The following is a 27847-nucleotide window of genomic DNA, read 5'->3' as shown; positions in this document are numbered from 1 at the left end:
ATTGGTGCAAGTCATAATGAAGACAGGAGGTGCAATGTGGAAACCAAGCAGGAGCACATTGCAATATTTGAATCCTGAGTCCTGCCATGGATGAGTGCATTGGTAATGGAAGAGCCGAAGCTTGGGTAAGAATGTCTGATGATCCAGGATGGCTCAGTCAGAAACAGAACTGCGAGCAACAGAAATGCCAAAACTGAGATTAGTGTGTATTACATAGAAACATAGAAACATAGAAAATAGGTGCAGGAGTAGGCCATTCGGCCCTTCGAGCCTGCACCGCCATTTATTATGATCATGGCTGATCATCCAACTCAGAACCCAGCCTTCCCTCCATACCCCCTGACCCCTGTAGCCACAAGGGCCATATCTAACTTCCTTTTAAACATAGCTAATGAACTGGCCTCAACAGTTTGCTGTGGCAGAGAATTCCACAGATTCACCACTCTCTGTGTGAAGAAGTTTTTCCTAACCTCGGTCCTAAAAGGCTTCCCCTCTATCCTCAAACTGTGACCCCTCGTTCTAGACCTCCCCAACATCGGGAACAATCTTCCTGCATCTAGCCTGTCCAATCCCTTTAGGATCTTATACGTTTCAATCAGATCCCCCCTCAATCTTCTAAATTCCAACGAGTACAAGCCCAGTTCATCCAGTCTTTCTTCATATGAAAGACCTGCCATCCCAGGAATCAATCTGGTGAACCTTCTTTGTACTCCCTCTATGGCAAAGATGTCTTTCCTCAGATTAGGGGACCAAAACTGCACACAATACTCCAGGTGTGGTCTCACCAAGGCCTTGTACAACTGCAGTAGTACCTCCCTGCTCCTGTACTCGAATCCTCTCGCTATAAATGCCAGCATACCGTTCGCCTTTTTCACCGCCTGCTGTACCTGCATGCCCACTTTCAATGACTGGTGTATAATGACACCCAGGTCTCGTTGCACCTCCCCTTTTCCTAATCGGCCACCATTCAGATAATAATCTGTTTTCCTATTTTTGCCACCAAAGTGGATAACTTCACATTTATCCACATTAAATTGCATCTGCCATGAGTTTGCCCACTCACCCAACCTATCCAAGTCACCCTGCATCCTCTTAGCATCCTCCTCACTGCTAACACTGCCACCCAGCTTCGTGTCATCCGCAAACTTGGAGATGCTGCATTTAATTCCCTCATCCAAGTCATTAATATATATTGTAAACAACTGGGGTCCCAGCACTGAGCCTTGCGGTACCCCACTAGTCACCGCCTGCCATTCTGAAAAGGTCCCGTTTATTCCCACTCTTTGCTTCCTGTCTGCTAACCAATTCTCCACCCACACCAATACCTTACCCCCAATACCGTGTGCTTTAAGTTTGCACACTAATCTCCTGTGTGGGACCTTGTCAAAAGCCTTTTGAAAATCCAAATATACCACATCCACTGGTTCTCCCCTATCCACTCTACTAGTTACATCCTCAAAAAATTCTATGAGATTCGTCAGACATGATTTTCCTTTCACAAATCCATGCTGACTTTGTCCGATCATTTCACCGCTTTCCAAATGTGCTGTTATCACATCCCAAGTGGGGTTACATTAGCCACCCTCCAATCCTCAGGAACTAGTCCAGAATCTAACGAGTTTTGAAAAATTATCACTAATGCATCCACTATTTCTTGGGCCACTTCCTTAAGCACTCTGGGATGCAGACCATCTGGCCCTGGGGATTTATCTGCCTTCAATCCCTTCAATTTACCTAACACCACTTCCCTACTAACATGTATTTCGCTCAGTTCCTCCATCTCACTGGACCCTCTGTCCCTTACTATTTCTGGAAGATTATTTATGTCCTCCTTAGTGAAGACAGAACCAAAGTAATTATTCAATTGGTCTGCCATGTCCTTGCTCCCCATAATCAATTCACCTGTTTCTGTTTGCAGGGGACCTACATTTGTCTTTATCAGTCTTTTCCTTTTTACATATCTATAAAAGCTTTTACAGTCCGTTTTTATGTTCTCTGCCAGTTTTCTCTCATAATCTTTTTTCCCCTTCCTAATTAAGCCCTTTGTCCTCCTCTGCTGAACTCTGAATTTCTCCCAGTCCTCAGGTGAGCCACTTTCTCTGGCTAATTTGTATGCTACTTCTTTGGAATTGATACTATCCCTAATTTCTCTTGTCAGCCACGGGTGCACTACCTTCCTTGATTTATTCTTTTGCCAAACTGGGATGAACAATTGTTGTAGTTCATCCATGCAACCTTTAAATGCCTGCCATTGCATATCCACCGTCAATCCTTGAAGTGTCATTTGCCAGTCTATCTTAGCTAATTCATGTCTCATACCTTCAAAGTTACCCCTCTTTAAGTTCAGAACCTTTGTTTCTGAATTAACTACGTCACTCTCCATGTTAATGAAGAATTCCACCATATTATGGTCACTCTTACCCAAGGGGCCTCTCACGACAAGATCGCTAATTAACCCTTCCTCATTGCTCAAAACCCAGTCCAGAATAGCCTGCTCTCTAGTCGGTTCCTCGACATGTTGGTTCAAAAAACCATCCCGCATACATTCCAAGAAATCCTCTTCCTCAGCACCTTTACCAATTTGGTTCACCCAGTCTACATGTAGATTGAAGTCACCCATTATAACTGCTGTTCCTTTATTGCACACATTTCTAATTTCCTGTTTAATACCATCTCCGACCTCACTACTACTGTTAGGTGGCCTGTACACAACTCCCACCAGCGTCTTCTGCCCCTTAGTGTTACGCAGCTCTACCCATATCGATTCCACATCTTCCCGGCTTATGTCCTTCCTTTCTATTGCGTTAATCTCTTTTTTAACCAGCAACGCCACCCCACCTCCCCTTCCTTCGTGTCTATCCCTCCTGAATATTGAATATCCCTGAACGTTGAGCTCCCATCCCTGGTCACCCTGGAGCCATGTCTCTGTGATCCCAACTATATCATAATCATTAATAACAATCTGCACTTTCAATTCATCCACCTTATTACGAATGCTCCTTGCATTGACACATAAAGCCTTCAGGCACTCTTTTACAACTCTCTTAGCCCTTTTTAATGCTTGCCCTGGATTTGTCGGCCTGCCACTTTTACTTTTCCCCTTTGTACTTTTTGCTTCTATGCTCACTTTACACCCCTCTGTCTCTCTGCACTGGTTCCCATCCCTCTGTTGTGAACTAACCTCCTCACACCTAGCCGCTTTAATTTGATTCCCACCCCCCAACCATTCTAGTTTAAAGTCACCTCAGTAGCCCCCGCTAATCTCCCTGCCAGGATATTGGTCCCCCGAGGATTTAAGTGTAACCCGTCCTTTTTGTACAGGTCACACCTGCGCCAAAAGAGGTCCCAATGATCCAAAAACTTGAATCCCTGCCCCCTGCTCCAATCCCTCAGCCACGCATTTATCCTCCACCTCATCGCATTCCTACTCTCACTGTCGCGTGGCACAGGCAGTAATCCCGAGATTACTACCTTTGCGGTCCTTTTTCTCAACTCCCTTCCTAGCTCCCTATATTCTTCTTTCAGGACCTCATCCCTTTTCCTACCTATGTCATTGGTACCTATATGTACCAGGACCTCTGGCTCTTCACCCTCCCACTTCAGGATATCTTGGACACGATCAGAAATATCCCGGACCCTGGCACCAGGGAGGCAAACTACCATCCGAGTCTCTGGACTGCGTCCACAGAATCGCCTATCTGACCCCCTTACTATCGAGTCCCCTATCACAACTGCCCTCCTCTTCCTTGCCCTACCCTTCTGAGCTACAGGGCCAGACTCTGTGCCGGAGGCAGGGCCACTGTCGCTTCCCCCGGGTAAGCTGTCCCCCCCAACAGTACTCAAACAGGAGTACCTGTTGTTAAGGGGCACAGCCGCCGGGGTACTCCCCATCACCTTCCTTTTCCCCTTCCCCCTCCTAACCGTGACCCACTTGTCTGCCTCCCGTGGCCCCGGCGTGACCACCTGCCTTCCACTCCTCTCTATCACCTCCTCACTCTCCCTGACCAGACGAAGGTCATCGAGCTGCAGCTCCAGTTCCGTAACGCGGTCCCTTAGGAGCTGCATCTCGATGCACTTGGCGCAGATGTAGACGTCCGGGAGGCTTGGAGACTCCAGGGCCTCCCACATCCGACACCGAGAACAGCAAACTGCCCTCACAGTCATAATGCCCCTCTCCTCAAATAGCAACAGAAAATGAATGTCAAACCTTCCTCGCCTCACCCGCTTCCGCCTAAGCCCGGTGAGCCGAAGCCCTTAAGTCTTCACTCTGCTCCCGGCTCACTCCGCCGCCCGCAAACTACGCTGCCCGCTCTATGAGGCTCTGTTCCTTTTAAATCTGCCGCGCTGCACTGCCCTACGTCACACGCCTGCGCAGTCCCGCCTCTCAGAAAGCCGTTGGAGAAAAAAAAATAACGAAAATTTCAAAAATCTCTTTTTCGGCACTCCCACTCAGACTCTCAGACTCCTTCTTCGAATCAAATCCGAAGCAGGATGTCTGCCCTTTTAAATCTGCCGCGCTGCACTGCCCGACGTCACACGCCTGCGCAGTCCCGCCTCTCAGAAAGCCGTTGGAGAAAAAAAAATAACGAAAATTTCAAAAATCTCTTTTTCGGCACTCCCACTCAGACTCTCAGACTCCTTCTTCGAATCCTGCTGATTCTTCAGGACTAAAATGCAGTTGGTGACTTAACAAAGGAGTTTGTGGTTGAGACCAATACTGGGTGAAAATTTCAAGGAGTCCAATGCAGGCAACAAGGTGAAACAGAGGAAAAACAGCACTCGGTTCAGAATCATTTACACAACAAGATTTCTGCGTAATGTGGTAGCGGTGAACATTATCAAATATATTTTTGTATTTGAGTACTACAGTTTCTCAACGGAAATTTAAATAGTTTATCATAAGCATTATATATATGGGCACAGGTGTAATAGAAATATTAAAAATGAAAAAAATAACATTGCTTTCTCCTTGAAAGAGAGACAGCCTAGGCCATCTTTGCACCTAGAATGTACTTGTTTACCTTGAGGTTTTTATTTAAAGTGACTGAATCACTGTAACTGTTTCATTTTTTGCAGAGCTAATGTTACCTATTGCAATGTTATCAATGTGTTAGTTAATACTTGCTGTTTGTGAAGTTAAGTTTTTCAATTAATTAAAGTTTTACAATGCAACAACAAAAAAACCAGTAAAAAAAGAGGTTTATACAGTGCAAAACAAACATATCAAATGTACAGTTCATAACAGTTAAGGAAAAGCACCCATAGTAGAATCATATAAAGTTAGTTATCACCCCACCCTCCCACTACCCAACTCCAAGCTAACCTGATGATATATAGAAAAGTTAATCAGAACTTTTATCACCACAGAGCTGTATTTATAAAAAAAAAGGTATATTGCCTACTACCTGAGCTATAATATGTTTACACATTTAAAAAAACGTAGATCTTAACTGAAAGAGGCTGGAAGTAAGGGGTTTAAATGCAAAAGAATAAAAGGAGGAATAAACCCTTAATCTAAACGGGGAATTATGAAAATATTCAAGAAAAGGTCCCCACACCTTTTGGAACTTTATGTCCGAATTGAGAAGTGAATAATGAATCTTTTCAAGGTCGAAGCAGGACATAATGTCTCTGAGCCATTGAGCATGAGTGGGTGGAGCAAAGTTAATAAGTTTTGAGTGGCCATTGAGAACCATTTTACCAAAAGATATCACTGTTTAATGGTTTAAATTTCTTAATAAGATTAATCACATTTATTTTAAAAATGGCAAGATGATCATTCTGCTATTTTATGGCTCTTTGAAAGGAAATTTGTAGACTATTGGAAACATGGAAAACCTAGAGCACAATACAGGCCCTTTGGCCCACAATGCTGACGATGACAACAACAACACCACCACCACCACCATCGTCTGTACCTACTTCCAAGCACCTTAAAACTGTGCCCTCTCATATTGGCCATTTCAGCCTTAGGAAAAAGCCTCTGACTATCCACACGATCAATGCCTCTCATCATGTTATACACCTGTATCAGGTCACCTCTCATCCTCTGTCACTCGAAGGAGAAAAGGCCAAGTTCACTCAATCTATTCTCATAAGGCATGCTCCCCAATCAAGGCAACATCCTTGTAAATCTCCTCCACACCCTTTCTATAGTCTCCACATCCTTCCTGCAGTGAGGTGACCAGAACTGAGCACAGTACTCCAAGTGGGGTCTGATCAGGGTCCTATATAGCTGCAACATTACCTCTCGGCTCTTGAACTCAGTCCCCCAACTGATGAAGGCCAATACACCGTACGCTGCCTTAACCACACAGTCAACCTACGCAGCAGCTTTGAGTGTCCTATGGACTCAGTCTCCAAGATCCCTCTGATCCTCCACACTGCCAAGAGTCTTGCCATTAATACTATATTTTGCCATCACATTTGACCTACCAAAATGAGCCACCTCACACTTATCTGGGTTGAACTCCATCTGCCACTTCTCAGCCCAGTTTTGCATCCTATCAATGTCCTGCTGTAACCTCTGACAGCCCTCCACACTATCCACAACACCCCCAAACTTTGTGTCATCAGCAAATTTACTCACCCATTTCCTCATCCAGGTCATTTATAAAAATCAGAGAGTAGGGGTCCCAGAACAGTTCCCTGAGACACACCACTGGTCACTGACCTCAAAGCAGAATGTGACCAGTCTACAACCACTCTTTGCTTTCTGTGGGCAAACCAATTCTGGATCCACAAAGCAATGTCCCCTTGGATCCCATGCCTCCTTACTTTCTCAATAAGCCTTGCATGGGGTACCTTATCAAATGCCTTGCTGAAATCCATATACTGCTCCACCTTCATCACTGTGTTTAACCACATCCTCAAAAAATTCAATCAGGCTCGTAAGGCATGACTTGCCTTTCACAAAGCCATGCTGATTATTCATAATCATATTATGCCTCTCCAAATGTTCATAAATCCTGCCTGTCAGGATCTTTTCCATCAACTTACCGACCACTGAAGTAAGACTCACTGGTCTATAATTTCCTGGGCTATCTCTACTTCCTTTCTTGAATAAGGGAACAACATCTGCAACCCTCCGATCATCCAGAACTTCTCCCGTCCCCATTGATGATGCAAAGATCATTGCCAGATCTCCTCCCTTGCCTCCCACAGTAGCTTGGGGTATATCTCATCTGGTCCCAGTGACTTATCCAACTTGATGCTTTCCAAAAGTTCCTGTGCATCTCTTTCTTACTGTCTATATGCTCAAACTTTTCTGTCTGCTGTAAGTCATCCCTACAAACACTAAGATCCTTTTCTGTAGTGAATACTGAAGCAAAGTATTCATTAAGTACCCCTGCTACCTCCTCCAGTTCCATACACACTTTTCCACTGTCACACTTGATTGGTCTTATTCTCTCACATCTTATCCTTTTGCTTTTCACATACTTGTAGAATGCCTTGGGGTTTTCCTTAATCCTGTTTGCCAAGGCCCTCTCATGGCCCCTTCTGGCTCTCCTAATTTCATTCTTAAGCTCCTTGCTGCTAGCCTTATAATTTTCTAGATCTCTATCATTACCTAGATCTTTGAACCTTTTGTAAGCTCTTCTTCTTGACTAGATTTTCTACAGCCTTTGTACCCCATGGTTCCTGTACACTACCATCCTTTCCCTGTCTCATTGGAATGTACCTATACAGAACTCCACGCAAATATCCCCTGAACGTTTGCCACATTTCTGCCGTACATTTCCCTGAGAACATCTGTTCCCAATTTATGCTTCCAAGTTCCTGCCTGATAGCTTCATATTTCCCCTTACTCCAATTAAACATTTTCCTGACTTATCTGCTCCTATCCCTCTCCAATGCTATGGTAAAGGAGACAGAATTGTGATCGCTATCTCTAAAATGCTCTCCCACTGAGAGACCTGACACGTCACCAGGTTCATTTCCCAATACCAGATCAAGTACAGCCTCTCCTCTTCTAGGCTTATCTATATTGTGTCAGAAAACCTTCCTAAACACACCTAATAAACTCCACCCCATCTAAAACCCTTGCTCTAGGGAGATGCCAATCAACATTGGTGAAATTAAAATCTCCCATCACGACAACCCTGTTATTATTGCATCATTCCAGAATCTGTCTCCCAATTTGCTCGTCAAAGTCCCTGTTGCTATTGGGTGGCCTATAAAAAACACCAAATAGAGTTATTGACCCCTTCCTGTTTCTAAATTCCAGCCACAGAGACTCAGTAGGCAATCCCTCCATGACTTCCTCCTTTTCTGCAGCCATGACACAATCTCTGATCAGCAGTACCACACTCCCACCTCTTTTGCCTCCCTCCCTGTCCTTTTTGAGACATCTGAAGCCTGGCACTCTAAGTAGACATTCCTGCCCCTGAGCCATCCAAGTCTCTGTTATGGCCACAACATCATAGCTTCAAGTACTGATCCATGCTCTAAGCTCATCTGCTTTGTTCATAAAACTCCTTGCATTAAAATAGACACATCTCAAACCATCAAACTGAGCGCATCTCTTCTCTATCGCCTGCCTGTCCTCCCTCTCACACTGCCTACAAGTTTTTTCTATTTATGAGCCAACAGCCCCTTCCTCCATCTCTTCAGTTCGGTTCCCACCCCCAGCAATTCTAGTTTAAACTCTCTCCAATAGACTTAGCAAACTTCCCTGCCAGGATATTGGTCCCCCTTGGATTCAAGTGCAACCCGTCCTTTTTGTACAGGTCACACCTGCCCCAAAAGAGGTCCCAGTGATCCAGAAATCTGAATCCCTGCCCCCTGCTCCAATCCCTCAGCCACACATTTATCCTCCACCTCACTCTATTCCTATACTCACTGTCGAGATTACTACCTTTGAGGTCCTGCTTCTCAACTTCTTTCCCAACTCCCTCTAGTCTGTTTTCAGGACCTCCTCCCTTTTCCTACCTATGTCGTTGGTACCAATATGTACCACGACCTCCGGCTGTTCACCTTCCCACTTCAGGATATCATGGACGTGATCAGAAACATCCCGGACCCCGGCACCTGGGTGGCAAACTACCATCTGTGTTTCTTTCCTGCGTCCATAGAATTGCCTGTCTGACCCCCTAACCACAGAATCCCCTATCACTGCTGCCATCCTCTTTAAGATGCTTTTAATTTGTTTTATTAAGATTTTTTATTATGCCATGTATGAACAGCTTGGCACTCGATACTATCATCCCCTCAAAACTAATCAGTAAGTTTCAAGGCCTTGGCTTCAATACCCCCTTGTGTGATTGGATCCTCAATTTCCTCACTTGCAGACCCCAGTCAGTTCAGATTGGCAACAACATCTCCTCCACGATCTCCATCAGCACAGTGCACCAAAAGGCTATGTGCTTGGACCCCTGTTCTACTTGCTTAACACTTCTGACTGTGTGGCTAAGCACAACTCCAATGCCATATTCAAGTTTGCTGAAGACACCACGTCATAGGCTGACAAAAAGGTGGTGACAAATCCGTATGTATGAGGGAGGGTAGAAAATCTGGCTGAATAGTGCCTCAGCAACCTCTTACCCAATGTCAGCAAAGCCAAACGGCTGATTATTGCTTTCAGGAGGAGGAAAAATGGAGTATCAGAGGTGAAGAGTGTCAGCAGCTTTAAATTCCTTGGTGTTATCATTTCAGAAGGCCTGTCCTGGGCCCGGCAATTATGCAGAAAGCAGGGAAAGTGCCTTTGATCACTTAGGAGTTTGTGAAGATTTGGCATGACATCAAAAACTTTGACAAACTTCTGTAGATGTGTGGTCGAGACTATTGACTGGTTGCATTACAGCCTGGTATGGAAACACCAATGCCCTTGAATGGAAAGTGTAATAAAAAGTAGTGGAAATGCTCAGTCCATCATAGGTAAAGCCCTCCCAACCACGGAGCACATTTACATGGAGTGTTGTCATGGGAAGGCAGCATCCACCATCAGGAACCCTCACCACACAGGTCATGCACTCTCTCACTGCTGTCATTAGGAAGAAGGTACAGGAGCCTTGAGAGACTCATCGCCAGGTTCATGAACAGTTATTACCCCTCAACCATCAGTGGGGATAACTTCACCTGCCCTATCACTGAACTGCTCCCCCAACATGTGTACTCACGTTCATGGACTCTTCATTTCATTTTCTCTGTCTGTCAAATCCTTTCTGTACGAGCACAGTTTGCTGTCTTTTGTGCACTGGTTGTCTGCCTTGTTGGTGCGCTTTCATTAATTCTATTGTATTTATTGAGTAAGCCTGCAAGAAATGAATCTCAGGCTGTATGTGGTGATATACAGTATATGTACTTTGATAATAAATTTACTTTGAACTTTGAACAGCCACTTCAGATTCTGATAATTAAATTTGAAATTATAATACGGGTCTAATAAAGAAGCTTGTATTTTATTAGCACTGCTGCTTTCTTTTTAAAAATTATTTATTTATTTATCTTCTCTCGTGAGAGCATAAATAAAGTTGTCCATTTTCAGAAAATATTTGCTTAGGCTTATCATGAAAGCACTGTAGTAAATATAGACATGGTCAGTGGTTTGAACAGAGCTGTTAGTGTTCTGCCAACCAAATGCCAATACTAAGTCTTGGACTCGCTAATACACGAGGGAAGGCCAAATCTGCATTAACCTGTGGCTGGGTTCGCTACATAGTCCAAAAGCAGAGCCCAGCTCATTTACCAATGCTAAACTGATGAATATCTTCTATGACTTATTTGTGGGTCAGGCCTTTAAGCAGGGTCAAATGATTTGTATGGGGACTCTAGGCCTAAAGATAAGAAACATACGAGGAGGCAAGCTTTCATTATTTTTTAGTTTGATATTTTAATATTTTAAATGGTTTTGTTAGCTCTTCTTTCGACAAACTTCTTTCACTGCTTCCGATCTTTGCTGGATGTGAAACTAAGTTCTTTGCAAAGTGAGCAACAGCAACACATTGATTTTCATCTACGCAGAGCTTATAATTTGTATATCGGAATCAGGTTTAATATCACTGGCATATGTTGTGAAATTTGTTGCATGAGAACAAGCCATGACCTGAGTGATAGAGGTCCTTAATAATGGACACCACCTTTGAGGTATCACTCCTTGACGATGTCCTGGATACTGCAGAGGCTAGTGCTCATGATGGAGCTGACTAAATTTACACTCTCTGCAGCTTAGCTCGATGCTTTGTGGTAGACACCCCCCCGCCACCCCCGACAATACCAGACATTGATGCGGCCAGATAGAACGGTCTCCACAGTACATCTGTAGAAATTATCGAGTGTTTTGGAGACATACCAATTCTCAGAACATGAAACAGTAGCAGCATAGGAGCAGGCCATTTGGCTCACAATGTTGTGCTGAACCAGCTAAAAAAAACAAATTAAAAACAAAACCCAAACATTAATCCCTCCTTCCTACATTATGTCCATAGCCTTCCATCTTCCTTATATCCATGTGCCTATCCAAACATCTCTTAAAAGCCTCCAATATATTTGACTCTCTAACACCATACCAGGACACCACTCTGAGTAAACAAACTTACCCCTCACATTCCCTTTGAACCTACCCTCCGTCACCTTCAAAGCATGCCCTCTGGTATTAGACATTTCAACACTGGGAAACGAATAGTGTCCACTATCTTTGCCACTCATAGTCCTGTAAACTTCTGTCAGATTTCCCCTCAGCCTTCAGCACTCTGGAGAAGACAACCCAAATTTATCCAGCCTCTCATGATAGAACCAGGCACCATCCTGGTAAACCTCGTGGGCACCTACAGAAAGCCTCAATATCCACCCTACAGGGGGAAATGAGAACAGTATACAATACTCCAGATATGGCCTAAACAGAGTTTTATAAAGTTGCAAAATATCCTCGACTTTTGAACTCATTGCCTTGACTTAGAAACGGCAAGCATTCCATAAGCTGCCTTAACCACCTTATTGATATGTGTAGCCACTTTCAAGGAGCTATGAACTTGGATCCCAAGATCTCTCTGCTCAGTAACACTTAAGAATCTTGTCCTTCCATGGTGCAACATTTCACATTTATCTGGGCTCAACTGCATCTGCCATTTCTCTGCCCATATCGGCAACTGATCTATGCGGCGCTGTATTCTTAGCCAGTCTTCCACATTATCCACAACTCCACCAATCTTGGTATCATCTGCAAACTTATTAACTCACCCATCTACATTTTCTTCCAGGTCACTTATATACATTAAGAACAGCAGAGGTCCCAGCACAGATCCCTGTGGAACCTCGCTAATTACAGACCTCTGGGTCGAATAAATCCCTTCGGCACTCCTGCACGGGCCAGTTCTGAATCCAAACAGCCAATTCGTGCGGACCCCCTGCATCTTAATCTTCTGGATTAGACTCCCATGAGGCACTTTGTCAAGTGCCTTACTAAAATCCATGTAGGCAACATCCGCTTCCCTTCCCTCATCAATCTCTCTCATCATCATGTCAAAAAAAATCGATCAAATTGGTAAGGCACACCCTGCCACACACAAAACCATGTTGATTCTCTCTAATTAGGTCATGGGTTCCAAATGCATAAATATCCTATTCCTAAGAATTTTCTCCAGCAATTTCCCTATAACTGATGTGAGATACACCGGTCTATAGCTCCCAGGATTCTCTCCTGTGGCTAGAGAGGGCTTGAAGATGCGGGACAAGGGCCCAGCAATCTTGGCTCTTGCCTTCTTCAATAACTTAGTGTAAATCCCATCAGGCTCTGGGGACTTATCCACCTTAATGCTCATTAGGAGAACCAACACTTACTCCTCCCTGACCTTTAAATGCCCTAATGTATTTATACACTCGCACTGATCTCCTGGTCCTGCATATCCTTTTCCTTGGTAAATACTGAAGCAAACTACTCTTTAAGTACCTCACTCACATTCTCCACATCCAAGCAAATATTCCCCCCTTTATCCTTGAGTGGTTCCACCCTCTCCCTAGTTATCCTCTTGCTCTTGATGTATGTATAGAATGCGTTGGGATTTGCCTTAATCTTACTTGCCAATGACTTTTCATGACCTCTTCTGGTTTACCTAATTCCCTTTTTTTTAGTTCTTTTCTAGTTTATTTATACTTCTCGTTTGATTCTAACTTTCAAAGCTTTACATACTTTTCCTTTTTTTCCTTGACTAAATACATCACCTCTCTGGACATCCAAGGTTCTCTTATCTTTCCATCCCCGTCCGTCCTTCTAACAGCAACATACCTTTCCTGCACTCTGTGCAATTGATCTTTAAACACCCTTCACATTTCTGATGTGGACTTGCCAGAGAAAAGGTGTTCCCAATTAACACTACTTAGTTACTGCCTAATGCCCTCGTAATCTGCCCTACTCCAATTTAAAACTCCCCACAAGGACCATACCTACCCTTATCTATAGCTGTCCTGAAAGTTAAGGAGTTGTGGTCACTGTTCCCTAATTCTTCACCACTGAAAGGTTGGTCACCTGGCCAGGCTCATTATGCAACACCAGGTCCAGTATGGCCCCTCCTCTCATCCGACCATCCACATGTTGATTTAAGAAACCACCTTGGATACACTTAACAAATTCAGCCCCATTTAAACCACTTGCACTAAGAAGGTCCAGTTTATTTTAGGGAGGCTGAAATCTCCCATGACGACAACCCTGTTATTTTTGCACCTGTTTTATACCTGTTCTTTGATGTCCTGGTGGCTATTATGAAGTTTGTAGTACAATCCCATCAGTATGATTGCACTCCTCCTATTCCTGAGTTCCACCCAAAATGGACTTGATGTCTGACCCCTCCATTACGTCACCTCTGAGTGAAGCTCTTCTCAAACTCCTAATTAAATACATTTGCTGTTGTGCCTTCTTTGTCGCTGCATCAATATGTTGAGTCCAGGTTAGATCCTCAGATATTGACACCAGAGAACTTGAAACTGATCACTCATTCCACTCTCCTTGAAACATAGAAGGAGACTATTCAACCCAAGTTTTTGTTGGCAATCTGACCCCAGTCCCCCTGCATTTTTGCTAGTTAACTTATTCTCTCCATTTTCCCAACAATCCTCCACATCAGGTTCTACCAATTTGCACACTCAGAGCAATTTACAATGGTCAATCAATCTGCCCACCTGCACATTATTGGACATGGGAGGAAGCCACAGAACTCAGAGGAAATCTGTGCAGTCATGGGGAGAGCGTGAAAACTTCTCACAGGCAGCACTGTAGGTCATGTTTGAATGTGGTCATGGGGAGAGCGTGAAAACTCCACACAGACAGCACTACTGAGGTACCCAATACTATAGCAAATAAAAAAAATACCAAGTTGTTTCAAAGTAGTTTATCAACCAAAATTAATTCTGAGTTGGATGAGGTGAGGTAACACACAGGCAGCATCTAAGGAAAAGAGTACAGTTGACGTTTCGGGCCGAGACCCTTTAGCAGTAAGGGTCCTGCTGAAGGTCTCGGCCCGAAACGTTGACTACTTTTTTTTCCATAGATGCTGCCTGGCCTGCTGAGTTCCTCCAGCATTTTGTGTGCGTGTTGCTTGGATTTCAAGCATCTGCAGATCTTCTCTTGTTTGAGATGAGGGTATGTGATCAAAAGGTGGTGGATTCTATAAGACCATAAGACATAGGAGCAGAATTAGGCCATCTGGCATGTTGAGTCTGCTCTGCCATTCAATCATGGCTGATCCTTTTTTTTTATCTCCTCCTCAACCCCAGTTCCCAGCCTTCTCCCTGTAACCTTTGATGCCATGTCCAATCAGGAACCTATCAATCTCTCTTAAATACACCCAATGACCTGGCCTCCACAGCTGCATGTGGCAACAAATTCCACAAATTCACCACCCTCTGGCCAAAGAAATTTCTCTGCATCTCTGTTCTGAAAGAGCATCTCTAAATCCTGAAGCTGTGCCCTCTTGTCCTAGACTCCCCCACCATAGGAAACATCCTTTCCACATCTACTCTGTCTAGGCCTTTCAACATTCAAAGTTTCAATGAGATCCTCCCTCATCCTTCTGAATTCCAACAAGTACAGACCCAGAGCCATGAAACGTTTCTCGTATGTTAACCCTTTCATTCCTGGAATCATCCTTGTGAACCTCGTCTGACCCTCTCCAATGCCAACACATCTTTTTTAAGATGAGGGGCCCAAAACTGTTCACAATACACAAGGTGAGGCCTCACTAGTGCCTTATAAAGCCTCAGCAGCACATCATTGCTTTTGTATTGTAGACCCATTAAAATGAGTACTAACATGGCATTTGCCTTCCTCACCACCAACTCAACCTGCAAGTTAACCTTCAGGGTGTTCTACACAAGGACTCCCAAGTCTCCTTGCATCTCAGATTCCTCGATTTTCTCCCCGTTTAGAAAATAGTCTGCACATTTATTTCTTCTACCAAAGTCTATGATCATGTATTTTCCAACATTGTATTTCATTTGCCACTTTCTTGCCCATTCTCCTAATCCGTCTGTCCTTCTGCATCCTACCTGTTTCCTCAACATTACCTGCCCCTGCACCAATCTTCGTATCACCTGCAAACTTGGCAACAAAGCCATCTATTCCATCATCTAAATCATTTATATACAGCATAAAAAGAAGTGATTCCAACACCAGCCCCTGCGGAACACCACTAGTTACTGGCAGCCAACCAGAAAAAGATCCTTTTATTCCCACTCGTTGCCTCATGCCAATCAGCCAATGCTGTAACCATGTTAGTAACTTTCCTGTAATACCATAGGCTCTTAACTTGGTAAGCAGCCTCATGTCTGGCACCTTGTCAAAGGTCTTCTGAAAGTCCAAATATACAACATCCGCTACATCCCCTTTATCTATCCTACTTATAATCTTATCAAAGAATTCCGACAGGTTAGTTAGGCAGGATTTTCCCTGAACAAAACCATGGGTAACTTTGTACTATCTTGTCCTGTGATACCAAGTACCCCATCACCTCATCGCTAACAATTGACTCCAACATCTTCCCAGCCACTGAGGTCAGGCTAACTGGTCTATAATTTCCTCTCTGCTGCCTTCCTCCTTTCTTAAAGAGTGGAGTAACATTTGCAATTTTCTAGTCCTCTGGCACCATGCCAGAGTCCAATGATTTTTGAAAGATAATTTCTAATGCTGCCACAATCTCTAATGTGAACTCTTTCAGAACCCTAGGGTGCAGTTCATCTGGTCTGGGTGATTTATGTACCTTTAGGTCTTTCAGCTGTTTGAGCACCTTCTCTCTTGTAACAGTAACTGCACCCACTTCTCTTCCCTCACACACTACAACATCAGGTATACTACTAGTGTCATCCACAGTAAAGACTGATGCAAATTACTCATTTAGTTCAACAGCCATCTCCTTGTCCCCCATTATTATTTCTCCTGCCTCATTTTCTAGCGGTCCTATATCCACTCTCGTTTCTCTTTTATTTTTAAGATACTTGAAAAAGCTTTTACTATCCACTTTCATATTTCATCTTTTCCCTTCTAATGAATTTTTAAAATTGCTCTCTATAAGTTTTTAAAAACTTCCCAATCCTCTATCGTCCCACTACTTTTTGCTTTGTTGTATGCCCTTTCCTTTGCTTTTACAATAGCTTTGACTCCCCTTGTCATTTTAAATGTTTTTGTGAAAATTGATGTGGAAAAGTTTTAGGGAGGGATTCCACAGCTTGGTGCCAGTGCCTTCAGCTAAGTCCTTAATATTCCATTTGTAAAATAACTTTGACAATTGTGTGTTTTGAGATCCAGGATAAGTTGCTTTAAAAAAAAAACTTCAACTTGTGTTTCTTGATTTGCTTTTCTTTGGAGAATTCTTTAATGTGGTGGCTAATTTGACAACATCAGAGCTGTGAGCATTGGATTACTTTGAACTGTTTCCTGATTATTTTAGCATTAGAATAGACCGTCTGAACACTGAATGCCAGAAATCTGAAATAAAAAAGAATTCTGGCAATATACCAGTGAAGGGTCTGTGGACTGAATTAGTAACTCTGTTTTCCTTCTACAGTTGCTGCTTGACCCGATGTATATTTTCAGCTTTTTAAAAATTTCTATTGCTATTTTTGGGGGAAGAATTTTCTTCAGGGGCAGTATTTTCCGCCAGTAACCCACTTTCGAATTGTGGATACTGGTGCAATCTTGGCAACTATGGTTGTTAATTATTCTAATACAGGATCTCACAACCATCAAAGAGATAATGGTGCACCTAATCAAAATGCAAAAATAGTGCGTACTTGGGTAACACATATTAAAGTTGCTGGTGAACGCAGCAGGCCAGGCAGCATCTCTAGGAAGAGGTACAGTCGACGTTTCAGACCGAGACCCTGGCCTGTAGCATTCATCAGCAACTTTGATGTGTGTTGCTTGAATTTCCAGCATCTGCAGAATTCCTGTTGTTTGCGTGCATACTTGGGTAATTGGACAGCATCTGTGGAGGGAGAAACAGAATTACCATTTCTCATGAAAATCAGAATCAGGTTTAATATCACCGGCATATTTCATGAAATTTGTTGTTATGTGGCAGCAGTACATCGCAATACATAACAGTAAAAACTGTAAATTAAGAAATGTATATATTTAAAAAGATAAGTAGTGGAAAAAGAGAGAAAAAAGTAGTGAGGTAGTGTTCATGGGTTCAACATTCATTCTGAAATCAGATGGCATTGAGGTAATGAACATTATCTCATTTTTTTTTAAAGAACTACATAGCTAATCTGTGTTGGAATACTAGTTACAACTGTTCTAGTGAGATGTTTAAAGCCTTAGGAGTGTTCTGTTATCATTGTTGCACAACCAATATTGCCCTTCAGTGTTGTACTTAAGCACATAATCTATACTAATATTTAAGTTTTGAGTCAGTGTTCTTGTGCAATGCTGACAGGAGCTCTGTGGGTAATACCATTCACACAAGTTTTCATAAATGAAAGGGGAGAATATGTCGTAAGTCCCTAACTAGGACTGTTCATAATGAAGCTACATCAATGATCTGTAGACAGGCACTGAAAGCATTGTCAAAATTTCTGTTGACTACAAAGTGTATATTAACTAAGAATGTTTAAAGCAGTTCCAGACTGTAATGATACTTACCAATGAAAAATAGGTAAGTCCACTTCACAAAAGCCATGATCAGCATCCCAGTGGAAAATGATACTATTCCAATCACTATCAAGGAAGTGTCTTTCAGATATCTGGAAAGAACTTTGACTCCTAGGAAACTGGTCAGGAAGATGGTGTATCCTGCTGCAGAGCCATAGCCAACCCACACAGCATCCCAGTTCAATGGGTCTTTCAATACAAACATGGGAATTATATCCACTCCACCTGTCACGCTCAGATCGTATAACACCCCACTTGCAAAGAGCAAAGCAACTGTGAAGTTCACTGCTGTACAACAACTCCGTTTGCCTTGCGCGCTTGCAGTGTAATCCAGCAGCCTTGAGGTTTCACTTGGATGTCTATTCGTGGCTCTGTTTCGCTCATCTTGGAACCTAGTCGCCGCTTCAGAGCCGTGGTCCCGCCCAGCCTGACCCAGCACTCTGTAACTTTCAAGAGGCGGCGTGCTTCTAACCTGCTCGCCAGCTGCCGTTTGTCTGGATGGCGCTTTCACCCCCAGGAGGCAGTACAGCAAACTTATCAAATAACAGAGGCAGCTGCAGCCTGCCAATACTACCCCCTGGTAATGGGAGAGGGTGAAGTGAATGAAGATGTGTCCAGATGAGATGCTTCCCATCAACCCTGCCAAGCCATAGGCTAGCTCGATTCTAATGAGCCTGACGGACCTGTCCTTGGCAGAGGAAGTGTCTGAGGCCAGGGCCATGATTCCTGACCAGAAAGAAGGGAAACCCCCACTCAGGCCGTTGAGCAGTGCAGTGGCAAACATCACCTCCAAGGGCAGATGAAACAGGATCACCCAGACCAGCAGAGACCTGGAGATCAGGTAGCCCAGGAGTGGCACGCAGATGGTGATCTTCCTGGATTTCTCATCTCCCAGCCTGGCTAAGATGAAGGTGAAGAGTAATGGGGTGAGTCCCAGCATAATGTTGTTGTACATGTAAAACTGAGAGATACAAGTTTGCCTACTTCCGGCTGCCGTGGCATTACAGCGCTCTTTAGCAACCATCAGCAGACCAGTGTCAAAGAAAGCTCCCGCGACCTGGTGGAAAGCCACCACGATCTCTAGAAAGGAAGGTAGCTTCTCACACATTTTGAATTTTTGTTCTACCTACAAGTCTGCCGGTCTTCTCCCATGCCTCAAAGCGACGAAGTCAACCAACTCGCCGCGGTAAGGACAGTTCCGGAAAGATCGCTGGAGCGGAGCAGAAGCACTTCCCCCTATCTCTCTCTCTCTCTTCTCTATAGGATGGCTCGATTCGGTACCACACCCTGAATCGCAATTCGGCCGAGGAATTCCGCAACTGCTGGACCCGTGCGACCGGTTTTCGGATGCAATATCACACAGCGATGCGACCCCAGCGGGATTCAAAGAGTAGATATAGCTAGTTCCTTTGCAGTCACGGATCGCCGGGAGACTGCAGGTGCAGGAGTCTGGATGAAAAAACAAACTGCTCGAGGAACTCAGCAGGTCGAGCAGCATCTGTGTGTGAGTGTACCTATGTGCCCCCTATCTCTTTTATATCATATCCTGATCCGCCTACGCTAACAAAGTCCCTTAACACACTGCTTTTTCTCCCTCCCACCCCAAATCCATCGGTCCACCTTCCTCCCACTGGGTGTCCTCCTCCTCCACCGTTCCCACTAGCCCACTCCATCTCCTTATTTGGTTCCATGCTCCACCTTCTTTACTATCAGGTTCAAAGCACATTTGTTATCAAAGAACTTACAAATTATACACCTTGAAAATTGTCTTACAGGCAACCACAAAGCAAGAAACTCAAATAACTCAATTTTAAAAGAAAACCAAAGATCACTGGGCAGAGAAGAAGAGAGAAGCACACACTGTGTAAGCAACAGAAGCAAGCCAGCAGCATTCCGAACCGGACCGAGTCCCAGATCCGCTCCCGCAGCAGCCGGAGTAGGCCCTAGCCAAGCCTCGGTCCCCAGTTTTCACACCAGCAGGACGTGAACGCACAGCAGCAGATTCCATCATCTGCAGCCGTTTTCCTCCACCCATCACCACCTTAACGATTCCCACTCTTCCCTCCTCTACCTGCCTTTCACCACTCCTCACCTGGATCCACCTATGGCTAGGCAGCTCTTGTCCCACTGCTTTCCCTCACCTCTGTACTGCCTACCAAACCCTGCTCCCTTCCAGTCCAAATGAAGAGTCAGGACCTGAAAGATAGACTCTGCATTTCTCTCCACAGTTGATGCCTGACCTATTAAGTTCCTCTGACTGTTTTTTTTTGTTGTTTTACACAGATGTCACAGTCTGAAGTTTCTGCTTATGTGGAGAATGGAATGAAATGACATTGACCACAGTAGAACACAGGGATTTAAAAGCATAAGGCTTTTTTCATTTGTAGTTTGTCTTCTTTTGCACATTGATTGTTTATCTATAGTTTTCTGTAAACTCTATTGTATTTCTTTATCTTTCCTTTAAATACCTGCAAGGAAATTAATCTCAAGGTGGTATATGGTGACATACGTGTACTTTGCTAATAAATTTACTTTGAACTTAAGAAAATATCCGCCCCTTGCTGTAACCCCTCACTGGCACCAAATTTCTTTGCAGCTTAAGAGATGTTGTTTAGAAAAGTGAGGCAACGCTTCACCTGCAAATTTGTTGGGGTCATCCTCTATATCTACTGTGGCCTCCTCTACATTGGTGAGACCTGACATAGATTGGGGGACTGCTTTGACTAGCACCTTTGCTCCATCCGCTAGAAGCAGAATTTCCTGGTGGCCAACCATTTTAATTCCAATCCTCATTCCCATTCTGACATGTTGACCATGGCCTCTTCTTCAGTCACAATGAGGCCACTCTCACATTGGAAGAGTAACGCATCATATTCCATCTAGGTAGCCTCCAACCTGATGGCATTTCTCCAGTTTATGGTAATGCTTCCCCCTCCCCTTCCCTCTTCTTCAGTTCCCCACTTTATCCCCCCCCTTACCTCTTCTCACCTGCCTATCACCTTCCCCTGGTGCCCCTCCTCCTTCCCTTTCTCCTATGGTCCACTCTCCTCTTATCAGATTCCTCTTTCTCCATCTCTTCACCTTTTCCACCTATCGACTCCCAGTTTTTTACTTCATCTGCCCTCTGCCAGCTACCTGGCTTCGCCTATACACCTTCTAGTCTGATCTTCCTCGTCCCTGCCTCCCCCCCACACATCTTATTCTACCAACTGCTTTCTTCCTTTCCAGTCCTGAATAAAGGTTTTGGCCGGAAACATTGACTTTTTATTCATCTCCATAGATGCTGCCTGACCTACTGAGTTCCTCCAGCATTTTGTGTGTGTTCCTCCAGGAGTTCTTTTGTGCTCTGGATTCCAGTATCAACAGTGTCTATTGCAAGGAGAGTAGCTTTTACTTTTCCAGTCTATCTGTATACCTTATAGCCTCTGCTGTCGGGAATTCTTTGGTAAATTTCTTCTGCACCCATTTCAAAAATCTTTTATATCATTACTGTGGGTTGCTCCCAGCTAAGGAGAAAATATTGTAGTCATGTCCAAAATCATGTTTTGTAAACATTCAGCCAGATAGTGGTATGAGCAACTCTACCAGAAGTCCATAAAACCCATTTGGTTCATTCATATCATTCAGGGTGGGAAATCTTCCGTCTCAGTTTAGGGGTAACGGGACAATAAATAGTAGCTATGCTGATAACGTTCATTACTGTAGATGGATAGAGAAAAACGTGCTACGTTAATGGGTCCCACTATCTATTAAATGCTCCCAGTGTGTGTGTTCCAAATAGCCTTTGACAGCCTAGTCCAGCTCCTGGCCTTTACACATGGCTTAGCTACTAAGCCTGGTGGAACTGTTTCTACTGACAGGCAGTCCTGTGTTGACTTCAATGCTGACTAGCAACTCCTGTGACGCTGCTGGTGCCAAACTGTATCGGTCTCTGCTATTCCTTTGTGTTCATCAGTTGTGTGGAGAGGGGGAGCTTGCTCTCCATATTGTACTGCCCAGGCTTGTATATATAGACAGCTAGGACACAACATCCATAGTCGACCATGATTGATGGAGGCCTCAGTTACAAACGTACATTAATGGCAATATTATTATTACTTTTGCCTTTTGCCTCCTGTGCTCTCCTATTTGGGTAGCACCAGATCCTTCCCAAAGTCAAGTCAAATGGACAAGAAACTATATTCAACTAAAGTGAGATCAAAAATGATGGGATAGATAATATACTGTGATAGATACACTTGGTTGATAGAACAGCAAATGGTACAACCTTAGTGTTTAAATATATTTGTCAATAAACATTATTAAGCAAAGCTAAATCCTTATTTTGGAACAGTAGATGGTGCTGATTGTTACCAATGAAATGCTGATAGATCCACCTTATGAAGACCATAATTAGAATGCCAGCAAAAAATAAAACCATTCCACTTGTGATCATCAAGAAATCTTTGACCATTTTGGAAAAACCAAACTCCAAGACCAATAGCTGGTATGTTCTGAAGCATTCATATAGCCAACCCTAGCAGCACACCACTTGAGAAGGTTCTTCATTATAATGGTAGGCAGTAGCCATGTCATAAGTGATCCTAATAGGAAGAGAAAGATGATTATCGCAGTTGAAATGGTTTTATTTTTTAATCATGGTATTCATAAAGTGTGCCTATCAGTATTTCATTGGTAATAATCAGCACTATCTAATGTTCCAAAATAAGGATGTTATCCCAACACTACTTGGCTTCACGAGCATCTATCTTCATCAAACCTGGCTCATTGTTGGCTGTACTTGTCTTACCGCATCCCACTTGTTCTGTTACCTCACTGCAACCCTCAAACCTTCAAGTGGTTTCAGTTTTGTCAGCTAGTTTTTGTACAGCACAGTGAACTTCAATGAATTAAACATCCGTGACCTGATTCTTTAGTAAGATCCTACATTGTCAAATTATACAGAGCAGGGTAGCATGCAATTACCTTTATAAAATGCAGAATCAAAATGGTGGCAATTCTGTCTTGATAACATACTCACTGAGACCATAGTGGTCTCCCTACCACCCATCAGGGACATTTATCAGGAGTGCTGCATATGCAGGGCCCTTAGTAATATTACAGGTCCCATTGATCCAGTCAGCACCCTCTTTAACTTTCTACCATCGGGCAGGAGACTACAATGCATTAAAACAAGAACAGGTAGAATGAGAGACACTTTCTTCCTTCAGGCTATTAGGCTTCCGAACTCCCTGCCATATCACATTCGAAGTGTCACTGGTTAATCTGTTCTGTACCTTACAATATTTAATATTAATGCATTTTAGTTTGTTATTAATGTGTGCTTCATCTGTAGATTTTATCCTTACCTTCATAAGTTATTTTGTGCTATGTGTGTTATGTGTACTACTGTGCTTTACATCCTAGTTCAAGGAAATGTTGTCTCATTTCTATGTACATTATATGGTTACCTACCTTATATACATGCATATACTTAAATGACAATATACTTGTCTTGACTTGCTTCTAGTGAAGACTCTCTTCACCTAAATATCTAAGAAGGAAATTGATTGTATAATTATGCTGCCTTTTTTATATACTACCATATGGAATTGGCATATCTAATTCAGCTAATCAGCCTTTCCCAAACAGAACAGGCAGTTCCGTATATTAAATACTAACTTAGGGTTAAAATCCCAAGGTAACTAGTTCCTCATTAGTTAGGGTTTCTCTTTTAATTTGTTTCTGCATTTTTTTTATTTGGTAAGCCACAAAACTGAAGAAGAAACTAGTTCTTAATTTTACTGTTAATTTGTCCGTGGGAATTTTCCCAAATAGAACCCATTATCCTTTAATACTTGAAGATTATAACCAACACAGTCTTTGACAAAGAGGAGGGAAACAAGAGTAATATAAATGGATTCGTTAGCTGATGTGGAGATGGTGAGCTAAATCCCTCCTTCCCATGTCATAATTTTCTTCCATTTCCATGGCTACATGCTGGTTACTCCAGCATGCATGACTGTCAAGAATTTATCACTGCCACTCATGTCCCAGGGTTTTGGACATTCCTGAGAACAGATATTGAGATTGTTGATCTTAATGAGTTTGAGCTGGTTAGTCAAGGACCTATTATGAAGATGAAGGAAGAGCAATGCAGAGTAAAGACAGATCTCTCGAAGGGAAAATGCCCCTTGAGCTAAGGTGCTACACCAGCTTCCTTAAGGAGGATGTACACTCCAGCTGACATCTGTAATGTATTATCCTGCAGTAGTTGTGAATGACAGTGATGCAGGTAGTAACTTGCTCTTCCTTCGTCTTCATAATAGGTCCTTGACTAACCAGCTCAAACTCATTAAGATCAACAATCTCAATATCTGTTCTCAGGAATGTCCAAAACCTGGGAACATGAGTGACATAAGGAGACAGAGCCTCTTCTCTCACCACTTGTAATTGACCACCTATGAAAAGTGCATGATTGTGCCTTTCGGGTGAGGACAGCTGATAACTACTTGGGTAGGAATTTGATATTGGTTGCCAGTGCTAACTATACAACCATTGCTAAGCGCATTGTGCTTGATAATAGACTTCAGAAATGGCATAACAACATATGTCCACTATTATATTACGCACTTAATGATTAAGATTCTTACTGAGCTTCTAACCATTAAGGATGTTTTCTACTGGGAAAGGTGGCCACCTGTAAATTCAGTAGTTAATTCAGGCGAACTGGCTTTCCAGAAAATGGGGAGAATGTGCAAGGCTAATAGAATAGATGCATTTACGTTAAACATCAAGGGAGCAAGGAATAAATTATGATGATAAAAGGGAGATACAGTGGTCTATGTATGTGTAGTGTACACCTGCTTGGCTGAATGATGTACAGTATTTCACTGTTTGTTCTGTTGAAGCAATCAACCAAATGACAAATAAGACCAGCTGTCAAGACTAGTTGGGGGCCCAACTAATTACATAACCTGGGAGATACCTCATTTAGAATACTGTGTATAGTTCTCATTACCATACCCAGAGGAATCAGTGCAGGGAAGAATGATTGCTAGGAGGTGGTGGGATAGGTCGAGAGGGATCTAAACTGATGGAAAAATGAACATGATCTCATTCAGACGTGTGGATTTCTGAGTGGGATAGAGAAGACAGGTGCTTAGAAGTTTCTCCTTGAGCTGTAGGATCTGTAACAAAGGAGCATCATTTCAAGATGAAGGGTTTACTGCATAGAGGTGAGTTAAGGTGAGAGTTCTTTACAGAGAAGATTGCTGGTCTTTGGTATCAAGTCTGAGATGAAGAGACTCAGGAGGCTGCAAATGCTGGAATCTGGTGCAACAATCTTTTGGGAGGACTCAGTGGGTCGAGCAGCATCTGTGAGAGGGAAGGCATTGTCAACAATTTGTTGATAAACATTAAAAATTACTTACCTCCCACAGATGATGCTCAACCTGACTAACTTCCTCTGGCATCTTGTTTCTTGCTGAGTTTGAGGGATTTGGAAGATGAGGGATTAGAAGGTGCAGAGATTGGATAGGTGTGTCAATTGGAGGCACAAGAACAGCCTTGCTCTGCTTGAATAGCACAGCAAGCTTGTTGCAGCCAGGGCTAGCAAAGTTCCTTCTTCTCACATTCTTAAGTCCCCGGAGATTTCTGCAAGTAATTCAATGCACTAAAAGTGAAGCTGTGTATACTTAAAACTTTTTTGGAGGACTACTTTGAGATTAGAGCTCAAGATTGTTGGCCAAAATAACTACCAGCACCTTTGTGCAATGTGCTACCCAAACAGATCCTTTCATTTCAGTGATGTCACATTGTACACACCACTATTTGATGTTGCAGATGCCAAATTCTCAGTACGAAACTTGCAAGAGCACCACTGATGGACTTACTCAAAAGGTTGTGATCAACCCTACCACAGGTGGCCAGACCATCTGTCTCATGTAGCGTTCACGTCAAATTGCAAACACATGCCTTATCCCATGTGATCTTCTCCTTGTCTTGTTTCCTCCATAATTTCTGCTAAGGAGGGACACAATGCACTGTACAAAGATTCGGGTTTTGTGTGTAACACAATATTGCAGGTCACTTGGCGAAACAATCCAAGTACTTATACTGGCCAGAATTTGGGCATTCTTGACCTGAATGAATAATGGAAGATACTGACTGCTACATTTGTTTACTCTAATTGCCATTTCCTTAAGTTTGACCTATAATTTTCATGATTCCTTAAAACTTCACTGGACCACTGGATGTTTAGATCACGGGTCATGGAAAAGCAACGCTCAAAATCAGACCTCCAGTATGCCAGTTCCTCAAGTACATTGCATCACGCTGTACTTACATTCTTCAGTAAAACACTTCTTGATCATGTACCCAAACCTCATGGCATGGTTGTTGCTGTTCATATATATAAATTTTATTGTTACAGTGGCATGAAAAAGTTTGGGCACCCTGGTCAAAATTTCTGTTACTGTGAATAGCTAAGCGAGTAAAAGATGAACTGATTTCCAAAAGGTATAAAGTTAAAGATGACACATTTCTTTAGTATATTAAGCAAGAAAACTTTTTTATTTTCATCTTCTACAGTTTCAAAATAACAAAAAAGGAAAAGGGCCCGAAGCAAAAGTTTTGGCACCCTGCATGGTGGTACTTAGTAACACCTTAGTAAATTCTGTTTGCTTCCAGAATTTGCTGGTATTTAATTGAATTCATTCTTCCCTCTACCAGTAATTGTTCCCTGTGCCACTGGCTGCAACACAAGCCCAAAGCATTACCGATCCACCTCCGTGCTTAATAGTTGGAGAGGGGTTCTTTTCATGAAATTCTGCACCAAAAAGTTCTATTTTAACTTCATCAGTCCACAGGACTTGTTTCCAAAATGCATCAGGCTTGTTTAGATGTTCCCTTGAACCTTTTGAATAGAACTTTTTGGCGCAATGAGCGAAGGTATGTTTGGAGAAAAAAGGGTGCAGAATTTCATGAAAAGAACCCCTCTCCAAATGAGCAAATTCTGGAAGCAAACACACCGTCTGTAAAAAAGCCGAAGATGAAAAGAGGATGGCTTCTACAACAGGATAATGAACATAAACACACCTCAAAATTCACAATGGACTACCTCAAGAGGTACAAGCTGAAGGTTTTGCCATGGCCCTCACAATCCCCTGATCTAAACATCACTGAGAATCTGTGGATAGACCTCAGAAGAGCAGTGCATGCAAGACGGCCCAAGAATCTCACAGAACTAGAAGCCTTTTGCAAGGAAGAATAGGCGAAAATCCTCCAAACAAGAATTGAAAGACTCTTAGCTAGCTACAAAAAGCGTTTACAAGCTGTGATACTTGCCAAATGGGGTGTTACTAAGTACTGACCATGCAGGGTGCCCAAACTTTTGCTTTGGGCCCTTTTCCTTTTTTGTTATTTTGAAACTGTAAAAGATGGAAATAAAAAAGTTTTCTTGCTTAAAACATTATAAAGAAATGTGTCATCTTTAACTTTATGCCTTTTGGAAATCAGTTCATCTTTTACTTGCTTAGCTATTCACAGTAACGGAAATTTTGACCGGGGTGCCCAAACTTTTGCATGCCACTGTATACTATAACTTTCCAAAAGTACCCTCTTTACCACTGCAGCACAATAATGCAAATTAAGCTATTATATTGTTTACATCAATTCACATTCCTATCATCAATGTTGTGTATTTTATACCATTCCTCCTTTACCATTGCTGTCCTCAGGTTAGCATAGTTCGGACTGATACCCAACTTTATCACTTACCCTGCGTCC

The 27847-nt window shown here is 43.0% G+C and overlaps 1 protein-coding gene across 2 annotated transcripts in view; it reads right to left on the bottom strand.

The window, feature by feature from the left end:
• Positions 1-19199, bottom strand: part of LOC134346300 (solute carrier family 46 member 2-like) — a 29446-nt gene extending 10247 nt beyond the window's left edge. Inside the window, exons 1-2 of one of the 2 annotated variants that reach the window (XM_063047654.1) lie at positions 18071-19199; positions 16818-17411 (exon numbers count right to left, since the gene is read on the bottom strand). In XM_063047654.1, the coding sequence (XP_062903724.1) occupies positions 17194-17411; positions 18071-19187 (1335 nt within the window). In that variant the 5' untranslated portion in view covers positions 19188-19199 and the 3' untranslated portion in view covers positions 16818-17193. Of the gene's footprint in view, positions 1-16817; positions 17412-18070 lie in introns of those variants that run through there. The other variant, XM_063047653.1, reaches the window with a different exon arrangement.
• Between the last annotated feature and the right edge of the window lie 8648 nt (positions 19200-27847).

This window comes from Mobula hypostoma, chromosome 5, assembly GCF_963921235.1.
Source record: "Mobula hypostoma chromosome 5, sMobHyp1.1, whole genome shotgun sequence".
NCBI lineage: Eukaryota > Metazoa > Chordata > Chondrichthyes > Myliobatiformes > Myliobatidae > Mobula > Mobula hypostoma.
This window is presented reverse-complemented; position numbering and strand designations above follow the sequence as displayed.